This window comes from Terrapene carolina, unplaced genomic scaffold (assembly GCF_002925995.2).
Source record: "Terrapene carolina triunguis isolate 2854851 unplaced genomic scaffold, T_m_triunguis-2.0 Scaffold110, whole genome shotgun sequence".
Taxonomy (NCBI): Eukaryota; Metazoa; Chordata; order Testudines; family Emydidae; genus Terrapene; species Terrapene triunguis.
Window position 1 is genome coordinate 766,759 of NW_020664461.1, and position 26,211 is coordinate 792,969.

The following is a 26,211-nucleotide window of genomic DNA, read 5'->3' on the forward strand; positions in this document are numbered from 1 at the left end:
GCATTGGCCACTGTTGGCAGACAGGATATTGAGCTAGATGGACCTTTGGTCTGACCCAGTATGGCCGCTCTTACGTATGTTATTATATTCTGCCTCTTACTATGGAGCTGTCAGTCCTTGGCTTTGCTGAACAAGGTCTGAGAGGAGCACTGAACTTTCAGCCTGGGCCTTCACCCTGAGTCTGCTTTGTCAGCTACATACTGCCTAGTCTAGTGGCTGGATTTAGCTCTGTTACATTGAACCTCCCGTTCTATTGGTCTGTTGTCTTCTAGGAATTTTCTCTCCGACTTCTTCCAAAAGCCTCTGCCGACTGCCCCCAAAGCACCTCTTCTCTTTATCCACTTGGCCTCAGAACACTGTTCAGTGCAGAAAAGGGTTTTGAACAAAGACCCCTTTAGTTTGTTGTGGGAAAGGAGCAAATGGCCTTGCTTTATCTAGGAACATTCTGCTCCTTAGTTCTGTGCAGGACAAGCTGAGGCTCCTTGCCTTGTAAAAATGGGTTCATACTAAATCCAGGCCCATTTCAGCAGAAAGCCTATGCAGCTCTCATTTCCCCAGTTTGAAGCCTATGTGCCTAACCTGTAATGGGTTTGATTTAGATCCAAGCATGATTCTGCAGAGGCAAGAGCCTTTACAATAGAAAAAACGGACAAACGTATTCCTATTCACAAGGCCCCACAGCCAGGCAGAGAGAGAGAGAACCTTGGTCATAATGCTCTCCTACATCCAACCAGGAGCTGTCCTGTCTCCCATGCATTCACCCCAGCAGGGAGAATGGCTGAAGAGGTTCACAGCTACTTAAAGGGGCAGTCCCACTGTAACAGTCAGTGCCCCTAAGGTATTAGGATTCATTCTATGCCCGCATGGATCCCCCTTCACTGTCTTTGATGCCTTTATGGGCATAGTCCTTCTCATGGACACTTTGGGGCTATCTGGAGCAGTGACCCCATCTGCTCTTTCTTTTCTTAGGGTAAGAGATTCTTTCATATCCTGGGACATTCGGGCAACACCGACATCCCTGCAATAATGGCCACATCCAAACCAGAGCGGGAGTTGGACAACATCCTGCTCGTTATAGAACTAGAAAGGAGAAACATAAAGCCAACAGCAAGTTGTTGAACTGGCTTTCCTCTAGGCATAGGCTAGGGAAGGTGAGTGACAAAGGTCGCAGATGGGTAGCTGTGAATATTGCATATTAGGGTTTGCTCAGTTTACAGCTCACAGCCTGACAAAGATATCTAAAGACCTCTTGACCAATCCACAATCTTTCAGCTGCATTCTACAGGGCATGGCTGTATTCGGGGCATTTGACAAGCTAACCCCCCTTCCTGCTGAGGTCTGTGTACACGTCCCTTCCTTCTGAATGCAAATTGGTATCTCATCTGGTGATGGGGTGTCTGAGTCTCACCCTGGCAGGCCTTTCCGGCTCCGGGTTGCTACAGATTTTTCATCCAAAGGCACAGTGTCAGAGATAGCATGGGCATAAGAATGCATAGAATGTTGCTAATCCGCAAAGGGGCAGAGTTAGCTGTTACATTCTCCAAATGCAGGACCCAAAGTCTGTTGAAGTCAATGGGAAGAAGACTCTCGTTGACAGACTTGGGATCAGGCTCCAAGTGAGGAGGGAATTGCTGCATCTTTCCCTGGGCTGGAAGGGAGGTGTCTTGATGCAATTGCTACATTGGAGGGGCAGATTCCAAGGAGGAATGCACAGGGAGAACCCTCAATATCTGTCTAGCGTAAATGATATGACAAGGAAGCTCTACTCTGGGGATCATGTAAGCATCCATCCTGGATTAGAAGGGGAATTAGGAGTATCTTGGCTCCAGCAGAGTGACTTTTGAGGGCCAATGAGAGCTGTGTGTGTAGTCTGAAGGCAGCCTGCATGGATCTTTGATTGTCCATGTTGCATCGTGTCGGTGTTTACATTACAGAGAGCTCTGAGCCAAGATCTGAGCAGCCTCCACTGGAAGAAAGTTCAGATTTGGAGCAAAAATTTTAACTGGCCTCTCTTTCTGAGGTGGGCCAAACCAAAACTCCAGAGCTTCTCAGTGGGTAGCCGTGTTCACCCACCTCTCAACTGGGAGACTTGGCCCAGCTCACACTTCAATCTTCCCAACCAAGCGTTGATGTTAATCCCTCATAGGGGATGAGAGTGGCCTTGGCGGAGGAATTCACACCTTTGTTGTTGATGTTTAGCTGGAGCCAGCTCTCGGCAAGGCTGGGTGGATAGGTGATCAGTGCAAAATAGACCAATGTGCTACCGTGTGGGGATAAGTGTTGGGCTCAGTCTACCCTGGAGGTTAGGCATTAGTGAAAATTGCAGTGCACCAGTGTAAAATTGTGTCTACACTAGGGGTTTGCACTGTTGCCTAAAATGCCAGTGTAAGGAGGCCTTAAACCCCAGCTAGATCACTGGCTCTCATAGGATGGGAGCTGAGGCGACACTTGGCCGTGGTCTACACTGGGGTGGGGGGGGGTGGGGAGTGTCGACCTAAGATACTCAACTTCAGCTACGAGAATAGCGTAGCTGAAGTTGACGTACTTAGATCTACTCACCGCGGCGTCTTCACAGTGCTGAGTCGACTGCTGCCGCTCCCCCGTCCACTCCGCTTGCGCCTCTCGTGGCGGTGGAGTACCGTAGTCGACGGGAGAGCGCTCGGGGATCGATTTATCGCGTCTAGACTAGATGTGATAAATCGACCCCCGATAGATCGATCGTTACCCGGCGGGTAGTGTAGACCTGCCCAGGACTCCTGTGGAGGAAGGAGAGGTAGCGCTGTGCAGTGCTGCCCTCTACAGTTTGCATTAGGGAACAGATGAGAAATTGCACTCAAAGCTCTGCTCGTGCTCTCAGTACACAGCGTGAGGGGCTGCGGAAAGGGGAGACGTGCTGCCTTCGACCCTGCATTGGTCGGGTCCCCGAGTATGGCATTGACAGGCAAGAGTGCTCCTTAGCTAGAGATGAGGCGCTTAGGATGCTTTACTCCCATATCCAGGTCTCCTCCCAGCACTGCGCTCACTCCAGCTCTGGGGACAGGGAAGGCCCCAGAGAAACCAGCTGGTGCTGAGAATTCAGGAAAGGTCATGGAACAGGTTGGCTGAAGTGGGGCTATCCCGTGAAACACCCATTGATTGCATTCCCTTGCAAATGAGCCGATCCTACTGACTCCCGATATGGAGCGCCATGGTTTCTGCGGTGTCAGGGAAGTTTCCTTAAGAGCAGGTGGATCCCACTGCTGGACTTGAGGACAACCTGTGGTATTTCCTTGGGTGGTTTGGCTGGATCAGGAGACAGCTCAAAGCGCAGCAGAGTCAGAGCGAGAGCCACTTTCAGCTCGTTCATGGCAAACTGCTTCCCGATGCAGTTCCTGGAAGAGGGAGGGGAAGCCGATAAGGACGTATGCTCTTGCTTAGAAATCAACTTTCATTCACAAATCTATCCCGAAGCACTTTGCTAGCTGAGTGAACCAACCCAGCTCTTTGGGTCAGTGACCATTTCTCAGGTGTATGTACAGCAGCTAGCACAATGGGGGCCTCATCTCAGCTGGGGCTTTCGGCTGCTACTGTAATATATAGCCTAGACGAATCCCTTCACCCATCACTATAGTGCTGCCACTACTGGGTTAAAACATAGCAGCTGTTGAATAGCGCACAGCAACGTTACCAGGCAGTTTTGGGACAGGTGTGAAAAATGCTCTTTCCCATTGAACCTGCGAGGAGATCCATACAGTTACTCCCCCACTCCCCTACTCAAAGAGATTTTTCCAAGCCACATATATCAATTAGGCACCTAGCTCCCATTGGCTTTTAATGTGCTTAACTGCCACACACATGTGCATGCAATACCTCCCCCTACAAGTGATCCAGAATTCAGTCCCACGAGTGATGGCTCTGGAGTTGCTCTGTAATAATTTAGGGCGCTGGTGTGCTGATCGGATTAGCACAGGGGTTCTCAGACTTTTGTACTGGTGACCCCTTTCACACAGCAAGCCTCTGAGTGCGACCCCCCTTATACATTAAAAACACTTTTTTATATATTTAACACCATTATAAATGCTGGAGGCAAAGCGGGGTTTGGGGTGGAGGCTGACAGCTTGCGACTCCCCATGTAATAAGCTCACGATCCCCTGAGGGGTCCCGACCCCCAGTTTGAGAACCCCTGGATTATTGGGATGTTTATTGTGCGAATATATTGGGTGCAACTGAATAGGGGGCGGTGGGGAAAGCCAAGCAGGAAGGCAAAAGATAAGCCACTTCTCCCCCAGACACTTTGGTGTTAAGAGACAATGCCAGGAGAGGAAAAGGTCCGTGAATGCAGGAGATCAAAAGAACAACGCTGTGTTAAAAAAGGCACACTCTTCTGAGGGGGGGAATTGTTCGGGGGACCCAGGCTGAGATAGGCACCTGCAAGGGTGACAGAAAAAGTGAGGCCTGCTTGGGACCCCGTCAGGCGGTGATAAGCCTTTAGGTGAGATAGACGTGGGTGTAGACCGTTGGCTGTTTTGAAATCTTTTCTCTCTAAGTGCTTTCTTCCGACTGTTAAATAACCCGTGCTTTGGTTGTCAGAAGTCTGGCTGGTTGCTGTAAACCACTGGTCACAGACTCCCGAAGGGAAGAACTGCAGGTGTCTGAACACGGTTGGACCTGGTGGGTCCTGTTGGGCCTGGTCTGAGAGGGGAGAATTGCACAATTCCAACCAGGAGAGGCCCGAGGCCTAAGGCCTGAGGGGGTTCGCTCAGAGACCACAAAGGGGCCAGGGGTGCAGCTAGCCCACCGTGGCACCGTGCCTCTACAAAACGATTGTGGCATGTCAATTACACTCCTTTGGAGATGTAAGGAGGCTTTAAACCCCGGCTAGATCATTGGCTCTCACACAATGGGAGCTGAGGCGACACTTCGGTCTCCTGTGGGGGAAGGAGAACTAGCGCCATTGCAGTGCTGCCCTCTACTGTTTGCATTAGGGAACGGATGTGAAAACTGCACTCAGAGCTCCATCCATCACAGTCCTTTGGAGACAGGCCACTCCAGGGGACGGCTCAGTGGGCATTGTGAAGCAGAAACAGGAGAGGCCAGAGAGTTCAATCACTAAGAAGGAACCTCTGGTTTGGTGCATTCCCGTAGCTCCCCCACTTGGAAGACACAGCAGTATGCAGCCAACTTGTTAGTGTTCAGGGGGTATTAGCAACATCCTGGCAAAATGTATTGCTTTGTTTTCAGCTGACCCCACCCACAGAGTGAATGAAATATCCCCCACCGTGCTCCAGCTGCGAAGGGCAGGAAAGCATGGGAATGCCTCTTGGACAAGTTCTCTGGTGAAAACCTCATGGGATCAAACACCTGCGGGAAGAGAGTTCAAAGGTCTGTGGCAAAGGTTTTTAGTTCCCAAACTACAGCGTTGCTTGGTTTGACGCCAGCAACTTTATAGAATCAGACAAGGTGCATTTGACAACATTGCCCCCCTCAGCTTACGCACAAGATGCGATTTCAGAGTCAAATGTGAGGTCAATTTCAGCCCAGAGTCTGTTGCGGTAGCCCTAACACAGGGGAGGAGGTGCTGAGGTGGAAAGTCTTCTAGGACAGCCGCAGTGCGAAGGGGCAGTGATCTCCCCTCCCATAAGGGGCCAGCACAGCCCAAAATGTGAGCTGTGTTAACCGGGGAAATGCAGTCACCCTGTAAGCTGGGGAGGTGCTGTCCTAACACATCCCTGGTGCAGCCCCCTACTTAAAAAGTGAGCCCTTGTGCTGGGCCCAGAGCACTACTGCCCCTCACCCACAGCTGCCAGGCGACTGACAGGAGTTGCTGGTACAACCAAGAGCATCATCTGCTACATTTGCCCAAAACGCTATGAATCCTTATTCCACCGGACGTACATGACTATGTGTAAAAACAGACCATTCCACACCCTACTCTGTCGCTCTATGATACTCAAAATCTTTAGGGCAACCTCCTTTTTGCAGATCTATCGCATCTTTCATCTGGACAGACGCTACTTGAATAAGATTGCAAAACACCTCGGTAAGGTCAATATTATCCCGGCTTTACAGCTGGGCAAATGGAAGAAGAGAGAAGTAAGAAATGTCTTGCTCAAGGAAGTATGTGGCAGAGGCAGGGAAAGCACCCATCTCTCTTGGTACCCAGTCCTTTGTTTTAACTACGTGACCACCTCTTCTTTCTGTAAAGTTAAAAGTACCTCTGGATCTTGCCATACAGCTGGGTTCCTATGAAGAGAATAAATATGCACTCCAACCAGAGAACCTGTAAGAAAAATGAGAAATAAGAAAATAAATAGGTTAGTCTCTAAGGTGCCACAAGGACTCCTTGTTGTTTTTGCTGATACAGACTAACACAGCTACCACTCTAAAAGAAAAATGTTGGTGACCTCACAGGGCAAACATCTATTCAGCACAACATGCTATCCTGTTAAAGGCCCTTAATCTTCTTAACCAACACACCTGCTGACTGAGAAATACCTTGAGTCATTTCTACCTACATATTTTCACTCCCTTTAGTCCTGCGGAGGCAATGTTAAACTATGGGAGAATGAACTGGGTTCTATTCTGGCTCATGTATCATCAGCAAAAGTGACAGGTCTCAAACTGTAATTGTAAGTGGGGAATCATCATTGAGCTGTGGGTTTCTAGTGGGGTCCCGCAAGGCCCTACGCTATTTAAAAATTTTATCAACGACCTGGCAGAAAAAATAAAATCATCACTGATAAAGTTTGCAGATAACACAAAGATTGGGGGAGTGGTAAATAACAAAGAGGACAGGTCACTGATTCAGAGTAATCTGGATCGCTTAGTAAACTGGGCACAAGCAATCAATGTGCTTTGTAATACAACTAAATGTAAAAGTATACATGTAGGTACAAAGAACACGAGCCACTCTGACAGGATGCGGGACTCTATCCTGGGAAGCAGTGATTCTGAAAAAGATTTGGGGGTCATTGTATGTAGATAATCAGCTAAGCAAGAGTTCCCAGTGTGATGCTGTGGCCAAAAGAACTAATACGATCCTGAGATGCATAAACGGGAATCTTGAGTAGGAGTAAAGAGGTTATTTTTACCTCTATATTTGGCACCAAGAGACCACTGCTGGAATCCTGTGTCCATTTCTGGTGCCCACAATTCAAGAAGATTGTTGATAAATTGGAGAGGGTTCAGGGAAGAGCCATAAGAATGATGAAAGGGTTGGAAAACCTGCCTTATAGTTATAAACTCAAAGAGCTCAATCTATTTAGCTTAAGAATGAGACGGTTAAAGGGTGATGTGAGTACAGTCTAGACTCTATAAGTACCTACACGAGGAACAAATATTTAATAGTGGGCTCTTCAATTTAGCGGAGAAAGGTAAAACACAATCCTCTGGCTGGAAGTGGAAGCTAGACAAATTCAGACTGGAAATAAGGTGTAAATTTTTAACAGATAGGGTAATTAACCACTGGAGCAATTGGCTTCTCCATCACTGATAATTTTGAAATCAAGATTGGATGTTCTTCTAACAGATAATCTCTAGGATTTATTTTGGGGAAGTTCTCTGGCCTGTGTTATATAAGAGGTCAGCCTACATGATCACAGTGGTCCTGCAGGACTCTGCCAGGTGAGTTCGGAGTGCGAAACCTATGTTACTAGAAACGATGTAATGGCAGTAGCAAACCGCATTGTAATATATTAATCTTCAGCATTGGTGGAGAGAAAGAACTTGGAACGCCACAATACTATTTTTACAGTCACTTGTGTGACAATCACTTTACGTTCAGGGTGAGATTTTCACAGCTCGCACAACTGCACACTTACATTTTTGGCTTGTGAAAGTGGAGGGGGGGATGATCTGGCCCTTAGTGGATTTCATCTTTTTTATTGATCTTATGCAATAACTAAACTCTCTTTTTAAAAAAAAATTACACTCAGCAGCCGTGCACGGTCGCCTTATAGAAGTGATCCAAATTCCATTGAAACAGGTGGAAAAAAATCCCATTGTCTTCAAGGGTCTTTGGATCAAGATTGGTGATTTACCAGGCGCACACCAGATGATGCAATATAATATAATCAATGAGCAGATTATCAACAGAGTCAATAGATTTTGCGTCAGAAGCAGGGAATGGTTAGAAGATTGGGCAAGAGCACCTAATGATTAGGGAAGAATGATTGACATGCCGACTGTACTTTGAATCTAGAAGAATGGACTGCAGTTAAAGCCAAGTAACTGACCTACCTCAGGTGAATATTTCACTAGCACAGTTATTGGGGCAAGGGTAACTTCTCCCCTCTCCCCTCCTGCGGTGTGTTTATTGCATGAATTAGTAAAACCAGAAGGAGACGGCAACATGACCCCATGCCTACAAACCAAAGAAATAGACAAGACAGACGCAGGGTGGGGGAAGAACACACAAGGAGAGGAAGCAATGTGATGACAGCAAACAAACACATTAGTTCCATGATTGTATTGATTGATTGATTTGTGGGGAGGGGTTAGTTAGGAGGGGACCAGTGAAACGGAAGGAAGAGGGGTCGGGGGGCAGGGCAGAGGAGAAGTGAGCAGGAGGGGCAGACGGGGCCCTTCCTGCTCAGGGGCAGACGGGGGAAACTGAGGTGAGGAGACGGAGAGGAGGAAGAGTGCAGAGAAAGGCAGAGAACATTCTCCAGCTTTGACTGGAATGTCCAAAGGTCCTTGTTTTGGCAGCTTCTGCTCCTACGGGCTTGCGTCTCTAGCTGGCTGCTCTGCAGTTCTCCCCCAAGGCCACGTGATGGGGGAAGGGGAGGCACTGCCTGGATTCTAGTGATAGAGTGTGCATGTGTATAGGGGGTTCCCCTCACAGTTCTGGGTCTGGGGGATGCTGGGCTGGGCCCCATTTCTCCCTCTCCCCACTAGTGCAGAAGTCCCTGATGTAGTGCTACCCAACAGGCAAGTGGAGAGCATAAAGCCAACAGTCCCCTACCTGCAACGTATTTTCCTGCAAGTTCCCTGCTCTTTTGTGGGTGCCACTAGAACTGGTGTTGCAAGGCATACGCCTGGGACAGGACAGCGTGTGCTGGCCATGGGCATTGCAGGCTGGAATTAAATGCCATGCTCTGTTTGTTTGCTTTCTGATTGTTGAATGTTTTGGTTTCCATTCACATAGCATTTTTCAGTTGGCAGAATCATACCCATCTCACTGAGTGAAGAGAGGAGAGGCAACTGGAGAATTTGGTAAGAGCAAGACAAGGTGAGCAGGACACTATGCCAGGAAGTACAGGGTGAAATTTACCATGATGTCCTAAATGGTCTATTTTATTCAGCCAAGATTTGCTTAGGTAATACAACCCCTAAAGACCTCCATCATTCCCAACATAACAGAAGATAGCAATGATAGGGGTACTCAGTGTGTAAATCTCCTGGGCCTACCCAAAGCGCGTTGAGTCAATGAGAGTCTTTCCATTGGCTTTGAAAGGCTTTGGATCCAGCTCTATAACTGTTGTTCCCATAGAGCTCTCTGCCTTTATTGAGTCAATGAGACCATGACATGAGCAATTTCGGCTCAGTCCTACAGTGTACGGCCAAGCAGTCTTGTGGTGTGATCTTGTCTGATCTCACAAGCTAACACAGCTCAGTCCTAGAGGTAGTAGAATAGTTCAATGCAAATAATATTCGTTGCACATTAGGGTGCACTCTCTCTCTTTCTTGTCTTCCCCGCATTGAATGATTATTAGTAATAAAGATTTCCATTAGATTGTAAGCTCTTCTGGGCAGAGACTGCCTCAAATCATATGTATATGTATAATGTCTCATGTGTATGCAATAGTGCCTAGGAAATGGGACTTCCTTCTTGGTTGGTGCTTCTGTATACCTCCAATATACAAATAATAAACAATATCTGGGATTGTCAAATGAGATTAAGGGAATTGGGCACCCAAATTCCATTCAACTCCAGTGAGATTTGGGTGCTTCATTCCCATAGGCTCATTTGAAGCTCTCAGCCAATACTAACAACATTCAGCCAACTCTGGCCGGAGTTGAGATGGGAGATCACTAAGGCATGCATGTGTGAAACAATGGTTGCACCGATTCAAAGCATCCCCTAGATGGACTTAGTTGGCAGGACTCCCATGGAATTTCAGGAGGAAACTGGCACTGCTATTTTCTAGCAAAGTCTCTGAGGTCGGGCAGGCAGCAGTCCTACCTACCCTCCCTAGGGTGAATCGCCCCAGGGCTCAGTGAGACAGGTTGGTACAGGAAAGTGCAATTTGTAATGGACATTCAAAGAATCATGTTACAATTTACAATGAAGACAGAATAGGCCCTGGGAGCACCACAAACCACTCAACATTTCCTAGATCTTCACTAGGATGTCACAGGAGAATGTCTTCCACTCTGGTTGACATGAACTACATTCAGGGCCAAAGTGTGACTTCAATGGGAGTGGCATGTACGCAGCTGAAGGTAGAATTGGGCCCTTAAGAAGGAGGAGGCTAAACAGACCTTCTGGTAAGGTACGTCCATCGGGGAACGTGATGGGTTTGCTGAGCAGTCGGGACACTGCAGGTACTGGAGGGTAAAGGCGAAGGCTCTCTTTGATGCACATGGTGCTGTAAATCATTTTGCCAAGGTCATCCCTGAAAGCAAGCATAGGTGGAGAGTATGAATGAGTAACGGCCCCTACCGCTATGAAAATACTAGCTAGCAGCATCAACACCAGCAAACCAAAGATCTAGAATTGAAATGCCCTTAACACAAGGGAAGTTTGGGTTTGGCCTTGGATCTGTCCTTCATAGCATTGCTATACTAAGTGTTGATCCTTCAGTGCAGAGCTTGTGAAATAGATCCATTTTCAATTCCTCAAACTGAATACCTAAGAAAATAATCCCAAACCAAATTATATTAAACTAGTGAAAACAACAAGGAGTCCGGTGCAACACATGTTGTTTTTGTGGATACAGACTAACACGGCTACCCCCTGATATTAAACTAGTGAGGTAACATCTCACCACTGAATGGTCTCTCTGTCTCCCAGAATCTCCTTGATCTCTTCCCTGCATCGCTGCTGGTGCTCTGGGTACAGGGCCATGCAGTACAAGAGCCAGGAGACCCCACTGGCCGTGGTATCGTGACCCTCAAACATAAACGTGTCCACCTCGGCACGTAGGTCTTCATCGGATAATCCAGCTCCGTTTTCATCCTAGCAAAGCAGGGAGGTAAATAATCCCCAAACAAGTGTTCATTTCATGAACAATTTTTGGAGTGAAAAAATACACCTTGATTACTGGTGAAGATCCCAGGCTTGATTTGTCTTGTTTACACCAGAGGAAATCAGGTGTCAGTCCACTGAAAGCAACGGAATTATGCAGGTGTCTACCTGGTGTAAGTGAGGTCAGACTCAGATCCATTGAGTACAAAGGCAGGCATTCCCCTTCTAGGATTAGCAAGGCAGCAGAGATGGGCTATGATTCAAGTTACTCATCAACACGGTGTCACATAACAACCTTCAGGGCTGACAAACTGAATATCAGCCAACAATGTGAACCTCTGACCTAGCCCATCCCTGACAGGTGTTTGTCTCAGCAGCCCAGACCACCTGCACAGAGCTAAAACCATTCTGGGGTGCATTAGCAGGAGTGTTGTATGTAAGACACGGGAGGTCATTGTTCCACGCTACTCAGCAGTCGTGAGGCCTCCGCTGGAGTCCTGTGACCAGTTCTGGGCACCGCCCTCTAGGAAAGATGTGGACAAATTGGAGGGAGTCCACAGGAGAGCAACAAAAATGATAAAAAGTTCAAAAAACCAGGGGGCTCTATGAAGAAAGGTTAAAAAGCCTGGGCTTGTTTAGTCTTCAGAAAAGAAGACTGAGGGAGGAACGGTAACAGTCTTCAAATATGTTAAGGGCTGTTATAAAGAGGACGTGGATGAATTGTTCTCCCTATGCCCTGGAGGTAGGACAAGAAGTAACAGGCTTAATCTGCAACTGGGGAGATTTAGGTTAGATATTCTAACTCTAAGGATAGCTAAACTCTGGAACAGGCTCCCAAGGGAGGTTGTGGGATCCCTATCACTGGAGGTTTTTAAGAGCAGGTTGGACAAACACCTGTCGGGGATGGGCTAGGTAGAGGTTCCCAACTTGTTTTTGCTGAGACCCCACTTTGGAGATTTATGTCTCATCTGAGCCCCACTCTTTCTAAGAAACAGTATTTTTGTAGGGGGTGGCGTGCCTGGTACCCAGAGGAGCCAGCGAGGGTCCTCACCATGTAACAGTCGAGGAAGCCTTCAGCTCCCTGCCATGGTCAGGCAATCTCTCAGGGGCAGCAAACTGGGCCGCGCTGAAGGGCCGGAGTCAGGACAGGAGCAGAAAACTGCACCCTGTGAGTACTGGCCCCCTTGCTTAGGGTGACCAGCCATCCCGTTTGTAAAGGAACAGTCCTGTATTTAGGCTCTCCTGCAGGTGTCCTGACTTTTTCTTAAAAATGGGCAATTTGTCCCATATTTTCTGTCTCTTCCCCATCAGTACTGGCGGATCCTGTTGCTGGCCGGATCCCTGCTTGCCAGCCGTCTGCCCACCTGCGGTGAGTGAGGGGGTCCAGTGGCCGATGATGGGGGTGGGTGTGCAAGGCTGGTGGCAGGGCAAAGCTGCAGCGCGGGGCCAGCTGCTCCCCAGGCTGGTCCGTCAGCACAGCCCCCGCCGTGTGCTGGCTCTTGGCCAGCAGGACCCTGCCCCCCGTCCCCTTTCCGGCTGCGCGCTGTGAGCTGCGGTGGCTGGTGAGTGCAGGCAGGCGCTAGGCAGCGGCCGGTTACGTGTCACCTCTGCTGCCCACCCATTGGCCCTTTACGTGCTCCCCCTCTCGCTGTCCTCTCCCCGCTTTGCCCCTTCACCTCCCCGAGCCCCACTGCTCCTCCGTATCCCCCCCAGCGGGGTGCGTCCCGCTCCCAGCGCTGTGCGGAGAACCAGTCCCTGGTCGGAGCGCTCAGCTCACTAGCAGCCTGGCGGGCAGGCTCCTCCCTTCCTTCCCCCACTGCCTCTGGCTGGGCCAGTGCCCCAGGAAAGCCCAAGAAGCTCTGGCCACACAGCGCTGGCATGGGGAAGCCGCTCTGCCCCTCAGCTAAACTCTGGAGTGGCGGGGGGAGGAGGGAGAAGTGATTTCCCAGCCTGTTCGCGCCCTGACCCTGCAGGCTTCACAGCAGCCCCCTGGGCAGGGGCGTAGCACCCTCTTCACCTGCCCCCCCCCCGGGTCCTGCCCCCAGGGAGCGCGGGGCTGCTCCATCTCCTAGGCACCCTCCCCTGCTGAGTCACCTCTTTGGCCGGGTTCACGGAAGCCCCTGCAGTCAGGGTCCCTGGGCCCTGGTGCACCATGCATCCTTAGGGCTTAACCCCTTCCTGCCCACGCTGTAGCCATGGGACAGGAAGCGGCTGGGTTATCTTGGTGGCCACCAGCAGCCTGGAGGTGTTCCCCCCACCCTGATCCCCTGTGGCTGGAAGCAGCTCCCATCCCTTCCCTCCCACACAGTGCTGAAACGCTGCTGCCGACCACATTCTGGTGTGAACCCTGGCGGAAATCCGGGGAGGGAGGCATGTGACCCTGCGTGCCCCTGCACGTGTTGCCTCGGGAAGACGCGGTGCCAGGTACCAGGAGAGGCAGGTCTGTCCCAGGGACCCAGCCAGGCATGAAGGGAGGAGAGCGCAGGGCAGGGAAGGTCAGGTCAGTTGGACACCCCACCATGTGTGAGAGAGGTGTACAGGAGTGTGTGTGTGTCACCTCTCCCCGTGTGAACTCTAAAGCCTTAACGATAAGAAGGTAAATAAAAAAAATCCAACTACGCAGTATTTCTTTTGAACAGGGGCTCAGTCAACATGAAGTTAAGTTGAATGTTTGAACTGCATAGTTCTGATTGATTGTTGGTGAAGTCGCTTAAATACGAGTAATTTTTCCAGGTGTCCTGTATTCAGCAAAGGGAAATAAAACGCTACCCTTGCTGGACAGCCCCCGGGCATTTGGCATGGCCCCATCTGCTCTCCCGACGCAGGTTCTGTCCAGCAGGGGAAGTGGATGGGGCTCTGTGCCCTAGGGCCCCACTTAAGGGCCAAGGTCAGGAGGGGGTCTGTCTGGCGGGGGTGGGGTGGGGTCAGTACTCCCGGGGTGCATCCTTAGGTCCCCGGCTCTCCGAGTCCCCACCAGCCTCCCCAGTGGAGGAGGGTAACTGCTGGTTGGGGGCTGCTGCAGGTGCGGCATTGGAGGAGTGAGTTGGGCATGAAGCCTGCTCTCATCAGCCCAGACCACCTGCACAGAGCCCCACCTGCTTCCCTGCCAGACAGAGCCCCCTCCTGAGCCTGGCCCTTTGGCATGTCTCCCCCCGCCAGGTCCTCACGCCCCTCCAATAACCCCACTGCAGACACCCCAGGTATACTTAGTCCTGCCTCAGTGCAGAGATCCGCCCAACTGGTGGCCCAGGGGCCAGATCTGGCCCATAGGCCGATTCCATCTGGCCCCCAGGTGTCCACTCCCCCAGCAGCAGCTGCCCAGCACGCAGAGAGTATTTCAGTGACATGCTGCATGTACCAGAGACTGTCTGTACAAAATGGCATCCTCTGTGCAGCATGGCCTTGTAAGTATGGTGCGTGCGGTCACGCTACGTGGAGGACGCCATTTTGTTTCTGTACGTGGCCCGCCCAGGTGCCACACAACTGCACATACCGCCTGCGACTCTGAAAAGGTTGAGGCACCCGAGGGCCCTTCCAGCCCTGCATTTCTGTGCTTCTATGGTAACTACCATGTGTTGTCCACTCTCCTCAGAAGAATTCTTATTCCTTTTTATTTTTTCTATACACAAAGCGAAGTTATGTACTTTCAGCCAGGATATTTTAAGATTACAAGACAAACAACAAACAATACAAGAAAGAACAAAAGTAAAATCCCGGGGGGGGGGGGAACAGTGGCGTAGTCAGGTTCTAAGTGCAAGGGGGGCAAACATAAAAAAGGCGCCCCCCCCGCCCCCCCCCCCGGCCCCCCCCCCCCCCCCCCCCGGCTTCTCCGGCTGCATCCCCCCCCTTGGCTCCTCCTCTGGTCACACACCCCTTGGCTCCTCCTCCGGCTGCTCCACGCCCCCACCCGGCTGGCTCCTCCGGCCGCGTCCCCCCCCTTGGCTCCTCCGGCCACGCTGCGCCCCCGCTCCCAGACACCCCGCTCATTGGGTCCGCGCTTACCTGGCTGCCCAGGTGCCTCTGATGAGCTATCTCCTCCTCCCCCACAGCGCCAGGGCGCCCAGCTCCTGCTGGTTCCCGCTGAGTCCGGCACGACCTAGGAGCCAGCTCCCCACGGGGAACGGAGACCAAGCCCCGCCCGCTTGCCAGAGGCAGAATGCAGCACCCCGCATGCCGCCCGTTTACAAGGGCGGCAAACAACACCGAAGCACGTCTTTACCTTGAGGTGCCCGCGCTCCGGCCGTCCAGCGCTGGCGGGAGAGCGGGAATGGGGAGGAGAGGGAGGCAGCTGCAGCTAATCCCCTGTTTGTGGCCAGGCTTCCCGCAGCAGCTGTGCGGGGCGCGTTTGCCCCGCGTGGCAGTGTGCCACCCTCCTGGCCAGGCGCGGGCGGCTGCACTGGAGTCCTGCAACGCGCGGCTCTGGCTGCACCCGTGGAGAGGAGCTGGGGAGAGGGGGAGGACCCCCGCGCTCCCTCTCCCACCCACCACAGCGGTCGCTGCAGCCCTCGCTGCTGCTGGCTGGCCCCTGCACCCGCGAAGCAGCCGGTGCATCCCCCTGCAGGCGGCGCTGCTCAGGGGGCACTTTGCACCCCACAGCCCGGAGAGCTGGAGCCAGGGCCGGCTCCAGCATTTCTGCCGCCCCCAGCAAAAAAAAAAAAAAAAAAAAGCCATGATTGCGATCGGCGGCGGCAATTGGGGAAAAAAAAAAGCCGCGATCGGCGGCGGCGGCAGTTCAGCGGCAGGTCCTTCGCTCCTAGAGGGAATGAGGGACCTGCCACCCCCGAATTGCCGCAGGTGCCGCCCCTCTCCCTTGGCCGCCCCAAGCACCTGCTTGTTAAGCTGGTGCCTGGAGCCGGCCCTGGCTGGAGCAGCAGCAGCACCTGTGCCCGGGCAGCGGCAGCGCCTCCTCCCGTCTCTCATTTTCTTCTCCCGCGCTCCGAGCCGGGTGCCCCGCTGCAGCCCCTCCATGCCGCGAAACCGCCGGCGCTCTGCCTAGTGCCGGAATGTCTTGAGCTGCTGCCACAGCAGCTTCCCCCCTCCCACCGCCGCGCCACGCCACGCAGGGACCCAGAGCTCCGGCAGCTCCCAGACACCCCGCTCAGGCGCCGCTTTTGAAAAATGTGCTGAGGGGAAGCGGCCGCTTCCCCTGCACCCCACTAGCTACGCTACTGGGGGGGGGGAAGGAGAAGGAGAGTGAGAGCACAGTGTGTGTGTCTCTCCCCTGTAAGAGTCTGCTCTGAACTGAACTCCAAATGGCAGCTGTCTCCAGCAGACCAGCAGGCACTTAGAAATTTCAAGATGCAGTACATAGGAAACCAAAAAGGGAACATTTACCTAGTTACACACAGTATAGACAACACCCCCTCCCTGGAACCCTCCCTAGAATATGCCAAAGGTCTCATTCACGCTTACATGCTGTGGTGCCGCTGTTCCTGTATGTATTAACGTGCTGAGTGAAAATCAACTCACAGAGAGGAAAGAGTTAATTACCCTCATAGCACTGTTACTACTTGTAGTTATTCATTCACTGAGCACTGTCCTTTGCACACCCTTGCTTGACATTTCTTACCTTCACTTCCAGCCCCGCTATCAGCCGACCGAATTAGACGTGAGGATATATACGATGGGGAAGCTATTGTCAACAATAGCCAGGTGTGTCTGCTGATGCCACTTCGGGAAACACGTCGGTTGCTTGGCTGTTTACATGATGATTTCAAACACTCACCTTGGCACACAGAAGAATGTCCAGAAAATCCAAGTACTTCTTCTTCTGGATCTTTTCAAGTTCTTGCTGATCTTGGAGGGACGTCTTTCTCTCTTTTATTACTTTATCTGCATACGAGAGTGGCAAATATATTAGCTACCCCTCGACATCACTGTGACCTGTCTGTCTGGAAAGGTCATGCAGTTGAGCAATCAAAGGATCAGAGTCTGAGGGTCTTCTGCTTAATGCAAATGATGAAATATAGTAGACCAGTGCAGGAGATGAGATCTCTTAGAACCAGGTATTAGGAAGACTTTGTATTTCTAAAGTACTGTCATTGACGGATAGGTCCATCAATGGCTATTAGCCAGGATGGGCAAGGATGGTGTCCCTAGCCTCTGTTTGCCAGAAACTGGGAATGGGTGACAGGGGATGGATCACTTGATTATCTATTCTATTAATTCCCTCTGGGGCACCTGGCATTGGCCACTGTAGGAAGACAGGACACTGGGCTAGATGGACCTTTAGTCTGATCAGTATGGCCGTTCTTATGTTCTTATGTCCCTTCCACTGAGAGACCTCTCAGAACATTACAAACAGTGGAATCATTATCTCTATTTTGCAGGTGATCAAACTGACCTGTGGAGAGACAAAGTAACTTGCCTGAAGTCCCACAGTAAATCAGTGACAGAGCGAGGAATAGAAATCCACCCTTAGTGGAATTTCACGGAAGTTCATGGAATTCCACCAGCATTGGATTTGGCCCTAGATTTACTGACTACCAGCCTTGTGCCTCAATTTTAAAACCATTCTTCTTCCCTGGAGAATTAGTGAAAAAGTTTCTCCAGGGTTTCCATTCATAGACAGACCAGCTAACAGTAGGTTAATCCCACCAAACTAGGCAACATCCTACAGTCTATAGGAGAAGACAAGGAGGACACTGGGAAATACCTGTATGCTGGTGTGCTAGTTGGCAGGCCTCCTGAAAGCGACGTCCTTGAGGACTGATTTGATAGATGAAATCATTATGAAATGGGAAAAAGCGGATTCTATGAAACACCAGGTAGGTCAGGTCATAGACTGCTTTGATGTAGTAGTCTGAGTCACTGAAGGAAAAGAACAGTCAAATAAGGCTACTATGGACCTGGCTGACAAGAACATTTTTGTTAGGATTTGAAAGCACCTGGCACTGACCTGTCAGTCTGGCAGTTGCTATGACAACTGAAGGCACATTTCATGATGCTGTCCAGGGTCATCAAGCTGACATGTTCAAAGAGCTCCACTGATTTATCCAGTGTGATCAGCCGTTCCCACTTATCCTAACGGAGGAGAGAGAGATGAGGAGGGATGGGATTCCAGAAAAGGGTTTTGCTGACTACAGAGATCCCATTCAGTGCCCTTTATTTATTTTTGTTGCTTTCCATATCTGCATCCTGCCAAACCCCTGTTGCATGTTAGACCCTGGTCTGTAAGCAAAGACTCTGATCTAAAAAGTACAATGTCAGCTGGGATTGACATTCTGGAACCAGATTACAGGATTATTTATTTATGGCTGGAGATCAGGCCAAAATGAAAAACTAGATCTGAATTCTTCTTTCCCCATCTTTGGGGTCGGTAAGATCTGGATCTGCATTTGGATTTTGTTGTCCTGAACCTGAACTAGAAACCAAAATCCAAACATCCCTAAAGCAAGTTTGGAGCCAGACCAGGAGTGGCTCACAGCCATTTCTATTTACAAGTGGTTTTCATGATATCCTGAGATTATTTTCAGCAAAATGAAAAGAAACTGATCTGTGTAATAGGTCTTTGGCCAATTATTTTTGGCAGGAACTAGATCCAAATCTGAGGAGGGAAGGGAGAATCCACATACAGTGGTGCATTGTTGATCTAATGTATTTTCTAGAATGTCTGTCACCACTGGCATATCTAATGCGCAACAGATATAACCGGAAATCAAGGTAAATTAAGACTTGAGTTCATTTTTACTGGTTTCATAATTTATATGACTCAGCAGCGAGCCTCTCCACATACATTAATGTCCTCTGAGCAAAAGTTCATTGACAATTCAACAGATACACCATGCCAGAAGGATTTGGTTATCTGAGTCCAATCCAGCTGGATTAAAGGATGTGTCTACAATTTTTTTGATCTCTGCAATTGAGCAGGGCCGACGAGAGGTACAAATTACAAATTACCAGGGCCCGGGGGTCCGGAATGGGGCCCAGGACCCGGCTTCCCCCCCCCCTCGTCGGCCCTGTTTAGCCGGTCCACCCTTGCTGGGGGGCCCAAAAATTTTTTTATGGGGCTCTCGGCCGCCCTGCAACTGAGTGATTGTCTCTAGCAAACTGTTTTATTTGCCAGCATTGTAAACAAACTAACGTAAGTTTAGCAACAACCCTTATTAAAAAGCGAGACATAATGGTTATTTCTAGGTGGTTAGAGCACACCTCAAGTGATGGTTGAAAATCTGAAGACGTTTGGGGCCAAATTAATCTCTTGATGTATCTCCACTATAGTCAGTGGAGTTACCCCAGAGGTCAATTTGGTTCAGAGACTTTAATTATTATTAGGGACATACAATCCTTGCGAATTCACAGTTTCTAGCTAAAGAGAGTATTTTGAGATAAAAGGACTCTTCCAACAAGCTGGGCTAGTAGAAGTGGGCACCTTATGGATAGTGCATGATAGTATATGAACTTCATTAGATTCCACCCTGAGCTCCTCTTCACCCACTCTTCGTTCCCTCTATTTTATACTAGCCCAAGTTTAGTTTCTTATCTGGCAGTCAGCCTGTTCTCCTCATTTATCTTCTATATTCACCATCCCCAGGCTGAGAAAAGTTATTGTATTACTGTTCACTTTATTGGAAACCAGGTGACAGAAAATTATCTTGGGCCAGATTCTAAACTGATGTAGGTTGGTGTCGCTCCACTGAATTACACCAGCTGGCCCCTTTACTAAAGGGTTGTAGAGCGATTGTGGGACGCAAACTGTTTAGAACATCTCGTTCCACTTTCTTCTAATTGTTCAACATCAGACCCAGTTATTTTCCTGGCTCTGCAGCTGAAAGCACGGTTTTGGTGATGATTCCTACCAGCATCACTTTGGTAGACTCTGCCATCAATGAGACATAAGGTTTCAGCACATCATAATGAAACCCTGGTGTCAGCAGCCTTCGATGCTGGAACCACTTTGGCCCATGTAAGATCAGTAATCCCTTGCCTGGGGAAATATAAATAGCAAAGAGCCAGTCAGATCACTCCACAGTACAATGAATTACTATTATTATTTTTTATAGCACTCATAGTAGTCTTGGTGCTTTGAAGAGAGGGAACATTTAAAACATGAATACTTAATTCTATACCTAAGCAAGTCCTCAGTGGATCGTATTCTGAGGGATGGTACCATGAGGAAGGAGAGGGAGTCTTAAGAACTTGATGAGAGATTAGAAAGATCACACCATTCGAGAGGAGGGGGAATGGCACTTACTGAAAGAAGGCAGGGGCAAAGGTGGAAGGGGCTCTATATTTGATGTAGTACCTTATTGGTATTTTGATAGCAGCCACACAGGGCCCTTAATAAGGCTGAAATTAGTTACGCCCCAGCAAGTATGAAATCTCTGTCGCACCAACTAGAGCCGGGCAAAACCAATTTTCAATGAAAAGGGTCAAAAAACTGAAAGCCAAAAATATTTTGGTTTTCCAAAATGGAAAATTTTGGTTTTACACTGAAAACTTTATGGGTTTTATTTGATGGCAACCATTTTTCTTTTGGTTGGAAACCCAACATTTAAGTTTTCTGCATTTTCCCCCAGGTTTTTGACTAAAAGCAGAAATGTTTTGCATGGGAGAGAAAAAAATTTGCAACCAGCTCTACAAATGACAGGTATTAGCAATGTTAATACCCTGTGCCATGGAATGACATGGTGCAATAAACATCAGCAGCTGGGAACAATAACACTAATGTCCAGAATTACCCTGATGCACAAAGTGTGGTTCTACTCAGTAAAAGCAGAATTATGGAACTCAGTGCATATGCGCCTTGCTGAGTCCACACACAGTTTGCTCAGTTTACAGTTTACCAGCCCTGTAAACTCAGCTTTGGTTCTGAGAGTCAAGCTGGGTTTTTTCCTTCTCAGGCATCCTCAGTGACACCTGCTAACCCCATTAGACTTCAGTGAGGTTGCAGTGGTGGCACCGAGGACATAGTCTGAAGACCATGAAGCTGAATATGTGTAATTGGGGGCATCATTTGGCCTGCACAATCTCAATTGTGCATTGGTTATGAGGGGAAGGTAATCACCGTCATCTGAAATATCAGATACTAGCCGCTGTGGAGCAGGATTCTGGATAAAATAGAGAAATGGTCTAGTCTAATATGGTATTTCCTGTGTTTGTCATGTCATCCCTAGTAGCTTTCCATAGCAGAATGGTAATCTTCTCTGGTTTTATAATAGCAAAGAATAAAGTAAATCAAATTACAAGAGAAGTGTGTGGCCCACCATGAACTGATGAAGCAAGGAAACTGAGGACGAGGGCTGAAACTCTGGGCTAACACTCCAGGACATAGCATGCCCTTGATTCATTCATGAAACTGTTCAAAAGGATGGACGAAGCATGATTATACATACCAATCCAGGGAATTAAGAATTTGTAGGTTGCAAGACCCTTGGGATCTGTGAAATTCAACAGAGAAGATAAGTACAATGTTAGGAGTTGACGCACCATGAAAACAAAAATCTAGCTGCATTTCTGGTATGAATTCACTCTTCTAGTCATGGCGATGGAGCTCAATTAATTAGGAAATGAGTGTATAGAAATTAGACAGCTAAATCTTTTCAAATTATTTAGTATATTAAATATTTAAAGAATGTTTCTTTTTATACTATTAATACATTTTAAAGAGGGTCTTTGTAGTGGGGCGGCTGCCCCACTCCCTGAGAATTTAGGCTGTAGCAGGCCAGTGGGCCTGCGCAGATGGACAGCCAATAAGAAAAGGGCTTATTGGGAGCCAGTCAGGGCCCAGATTGGAGGCAGCCAATCAGAGCCAGGCTCAGCCCTATAAAAAGGCTGCTCAGGGAGAGAGCAGGAGTCTGTCCCAGGCCTTTGATAGGGGAAGGTCTGTCTCCAGAGCTGGGAGACTAGCACCTGGGACAGCGCAGTGCTGGGCAGGCCCGGGGGACCAGAAGGGAACTCCAGCCTGGTGTCTGCCAGGCTGCAGGCCCTGAGGGGAAGGGCCTAGCTGGTGCGAGGGGTCGAAGGGGAAGCGGCCCAGGAACGTGGACAGATGGAGGGAGAGAAGGAGGGCAGGATGGTTGCTACTAGAGGGTCCCTGGGTTGGGACCCAGAGTAGTGGGTGGGTCTGGGTCCCCCCCCCATTCCCCTTTGCCTTACACCCGGCCGACAGGAGCGGTTGTCTAGGGCTGAACCAACCCCCTGCCAAGAGGGGTGTGACTTTGGGGGTGCAGTTGCCCACATTGGCCGGGGCACAGAAAGACAGCTGATTGGTCCCCCCCACCTCCCGGAAGGGGGCGAGGATGGACTAAGGGGCACTGCCAGAGGGCAGTAGCTTGAAGAGGACGCCGCAAGTTGGGAGCAACGCGGGTCCACATGCCAACCGAGGGCAAGACGATGGACGGGACACCACCAGGAGGGGGCACTCCACTGGACTGAGCTAATTCCCAGAGTTACCAGCAGAAGGTGCTGTGGTGGGTGAGTCCCAACACTGTTACAGTCTTTTACATTAATTAGATGCACACGGGACTGGGGAGGATGATGGGAAGATGAGATTAGAGATATGGGTGAGGAAAGGGAAGGCCACAGAAGCTTTTAAAGTTGAGGAAGGTCATTTTGTGCTGGAGGAACAAGAAAGTCAATGGAGATGCTATTGCCAGATCAAGGCCTTGGGCCTGATCTTCAAAGGTATTAATGTGCCAGGCCCAGGCCACATCAGGGATAACATCGACATCAATGATCCACCAGAGCAGCTGTGCTCTTCTAGGGTCATGATGCAACTGTTGAGATTAGGCTCATCCAGACTCTGACGGCATTTAGGATGTGCAGCAAGAACCTCCTCTTTGAAAAAGCTTTCCCATCTGAACTGGACTAATATTGAGATATACTTCTAGATAGTAATCTCTTCAGGACAGGGTCTGTCATTTGTTCTGTGTTTGTATAGTGTCTAGTCCTAGAACAATGTGGCCCCGATTTAGTCATAATCCCTAGGTACTACCACAGCAGTAATTATAATAATTAGAGCTTCCTACACTAGAAAGGGAGAACAACGGAAGACTCTGGGATGTCATGTAGGAGATGTTCTGTGCTGCTTTTCCTGGCAACAACTTAGATACTATGGTGGTGGGTGCTCTAGGAAACCCTAAGACAGACACATTTCTGAGGGTGCAGGTGTTTGGTTCCCATTTCCCGCTGTGGGTGAGTATAGAAAGTGCCTCAATTTAACGGTGAAGAGTTACGCATTTGGGAAGGGTATAAAGGAGGGAATTGCAATAATCGACAGAAGAGACAAGCAGGAAGAAGAGTCTGAATGGTTCTCTGTGGAAATAACACTTGGCCTTTGCAGTGGGAGAGGGCATCAAGTGCGAACCTTTCTGAACTAAGCTCCAGTGACCGTACCTCCATGGCCAAACACAGTTTTGGCATAATCAGGGTGGTTGACTGTTAAGGTAGCCATGAAACCTCCAAACCATCTGGGGTAGGCATAGGGGTACTTTTTTGCCCAAGACAGCAACTTGTTTAATTCTCCACCTTGAGAAATCTGCAATGATAGTGAAAAGAGAGTGTGAGAGAGCTTAGGGAGGGAGAAAGGGGTGAAATCACATCAGCATGGAAAGTCTGCACAAGGCCATCTGGGCCGCTCAAGGCCTCTCTGTGGGAGATAGGGAGCAGGTGTAGTGGATTTGCAATGAGGGGCTCTGCCCCTGAAGCTAGCAGGAAGAGGGGGGAGGGATAGTTTAGTGGTTTGAGTGTTGGTTTACTAAATCTAGGGTTGTGAGTTCAATCCTTAAGGGGGCCATTTAGGGATTTGGGGCAAAAATCTGTCTGGGGATTGGTCCTGCTTTGAGCAAGGGGTTGGACTTGATGACCTCCTGAGGTCCCTTCCAACCCTGATATTCTATGATGCTATGCTGGCCCCAAACTGGCTGGGATAGAGAGGGCCAAAATCTACACAAAGTGGCTACAGAGTTCCAGAGGGAGCTGCATTGCAGCTCTGTCTCCTTTGCAAATCACAATAGTAAAGCTTAACACTCCCCTTGCACTGGGGAAAAGAGGCAGCTGCTTGGAAAATTTGCTATTTTTTTTTCAGAGAAATGTCAAAAATTAACATTTTCCTCTGAATTTTTTAAATAAAAAACTGAAACCCAAAACCTGAAAATGTTGGGGGTGCTTGAAAGCTGTTTTAAGTTACAATTCTTAGGTTTAAAAAAATTTCAGCTTAAAAAACAGTTTCTGGTTTTGCATCAAAAAAGGAACACCATCAAAATGAAAATTTCCCATGCAAAATTTTTGCTTTAGACAAAGCCATTTTTTTTTGGCTAAAATTGCATGTTGATGAAAAAATATTGACATTGCAAGAGGCAAAGCAGGGCAGAATCAGGCTCAACATTTTAAACCAGCGACACTCAGACCTCAGTGGGTCAGGAGCCAAATTAGCGATCAACATTACCCAAAAGAGCCACAGTAGTGAGAATTCATTGCTTCATTTACTATAGTACTATAGATTCATCTTTAAACAGTATGACCAGGGAATATCTATCTATCTATCTCATAGCAAAATGACTGACCAAGTAATATTTTATCAACTACAATTGGTTAATAACACAGTAAAAGCATCCTGATTGGTTAATAACTTAGATTGATTAATAGTTAAATCACACAGTAGTTTAATATCATGTGCTGCAAAGATCTACAGGGGACACATTAAAGAGACACTTGCAGATCGAGAGTCACGGTCTGAGTATCACTATATTAAACATGTATTTGATGTCAATCTGTTTGAGTTTTGGTGAGGTGAACATTGCAATTGGATAAAAAAACTGCATAAAGCCCCAAATGGCTGCATCATGAAACGCTGAAAATGTTTGAAATAAAAATTCCCCATATTCACACACACAGCAGAGCTTAGTAGCTGTGAAAACAAACTCAAACCTACTTCCTACAGAGAAGATGCCTCTTAAGTGGAGGCAAGAAACTTTTTTTTATGTTGCTCCTATTAAATTTGATCATCAAAGTCCTGATCCTGGAAAGCATGTTAACTATAAGCGGGTGAGTGAGTAACCCGTGTCAAGTCTGTTTGCTTAAAGGACTGGAGCTGAAAATTGGACACAATTCTTACTGTGGCTGCATTTTTATTTGTCCCCCCACAAACATGACACTAACATACGATTGTGGTGTCTGTTAAAGGGTAGGACAAGAAAACCGCTGCCTGCCAGGATCCTTTACTAACAAACAGATTTCACAGACCCCACTCACTGTATTTACCTTCCCTCTGCCTATTCTCTGTGGAAACTAATCTGGATGGTGTATATATAGCTGCATAACCCCACGTCTTTCCCTACCTGAGAGCTGTGGCCATACAGCCAGTGGCTGGGGGGACCTGGGAAACTCTCAAAAGCTTTGAGGAGCTGTTGTCTCTTGCGATACAGATGGATCGCTTTCAGCAGCACGTAGATGAGGCAAAATCCAGTGGCCAGGTACAAAAGCAGAGAGGAAGAGGTCGCTATTTTCTCCAGTGCAAATGCCATGGTCCTGCAGCTTCTGAGGCAGTGACAGGCTCTGAATCTCTCACCGTGCTCACATTCCTTTTGGGTCTGGATTAGCCAATAGTCAAAGCAATATAACTCCCTCCCCTTTCCCACACAAGCTTGTGTGGAGTGCTGTGTGCCGAGTAACCTACTGGGAATGTACAGGAGAAAGTTCTGAAGTTCTCACCAGCAATTGGCCAGACTTTGCTTGGCAGGAGAAGACCCAACTGTCCTGTGAGTTCATCTGTCCTTTCCCCCTACTTCAGGCATTTAGCAGTGCCCTAAGGAAACTTCTTATTCAAGAGGATTAAGAAGAAGCTTCCCATGTGGACAGGTTATCCTGTCACAGCAGGATTTCTTGCACCTTTTCTCTGAAGTAGCTGGTGCTAGCCAGGATTGTCAGAGGAGGATGCTGAACTAAATGGACCCTCTGGCCTGATCCACTCCATATTCCATCCAGTCCTATGTTGCATGGTAGAATTATTAGCTAAATTGGAGAAGATGGGGATCAATATGAAAATTGAAAGGTGGATAAGGAACTGGTTAAAGGGGAGACTACAACGGGTCATACTGAAAGGT

The 26,211-nt window shown here is 48.9% G+C and overlaps 1 protein-coding gene across 1 annotated transcript; it reads right to left on the minus strand.

Moving 5' to 3' along the window:
* Nucleotides 1-2,681: 2,681 nt before the first annotated feature.
* LOC112102854 (cytochrome P450 4B1-like) lies at nucleotides 2,682-25,648 on the minus strand. The gene is made up of 12 exons (XM_024194328.1): nucleotides 25,447-25,648; nucleotides 23,504-23,645; nucleotides 21,502-21,546; nucleotides 19,966-20,093; nucleotides 18,066-18,190; nucleotides 17,823-17,977; nucleotides 16,893-16,999; nucleotides 10,968-11,158; nucleotides 10,462-10,595; nucleotides 6,195-6,259; nucleotides 5,258-5,340; nucleotides 2,682-3,371 (listed from the first exon to the last, which is right to left on the minus strand). Exons 1-12 carry the CDS (start codon nucleotides 25,630-25,632, stop codon nucleotides 3,203-3,205), a joined length of 1,530 nt encoding a protein of 509 aa, XP_024050096.1. The 5' UTR covers nucleotides 25,633-25,648; the 3' UTR covers nucleotides 2,682-3,202.
* Between the last annotated feature and the right edge of the window lie 563 nt (nucleotides 25,649-26,211).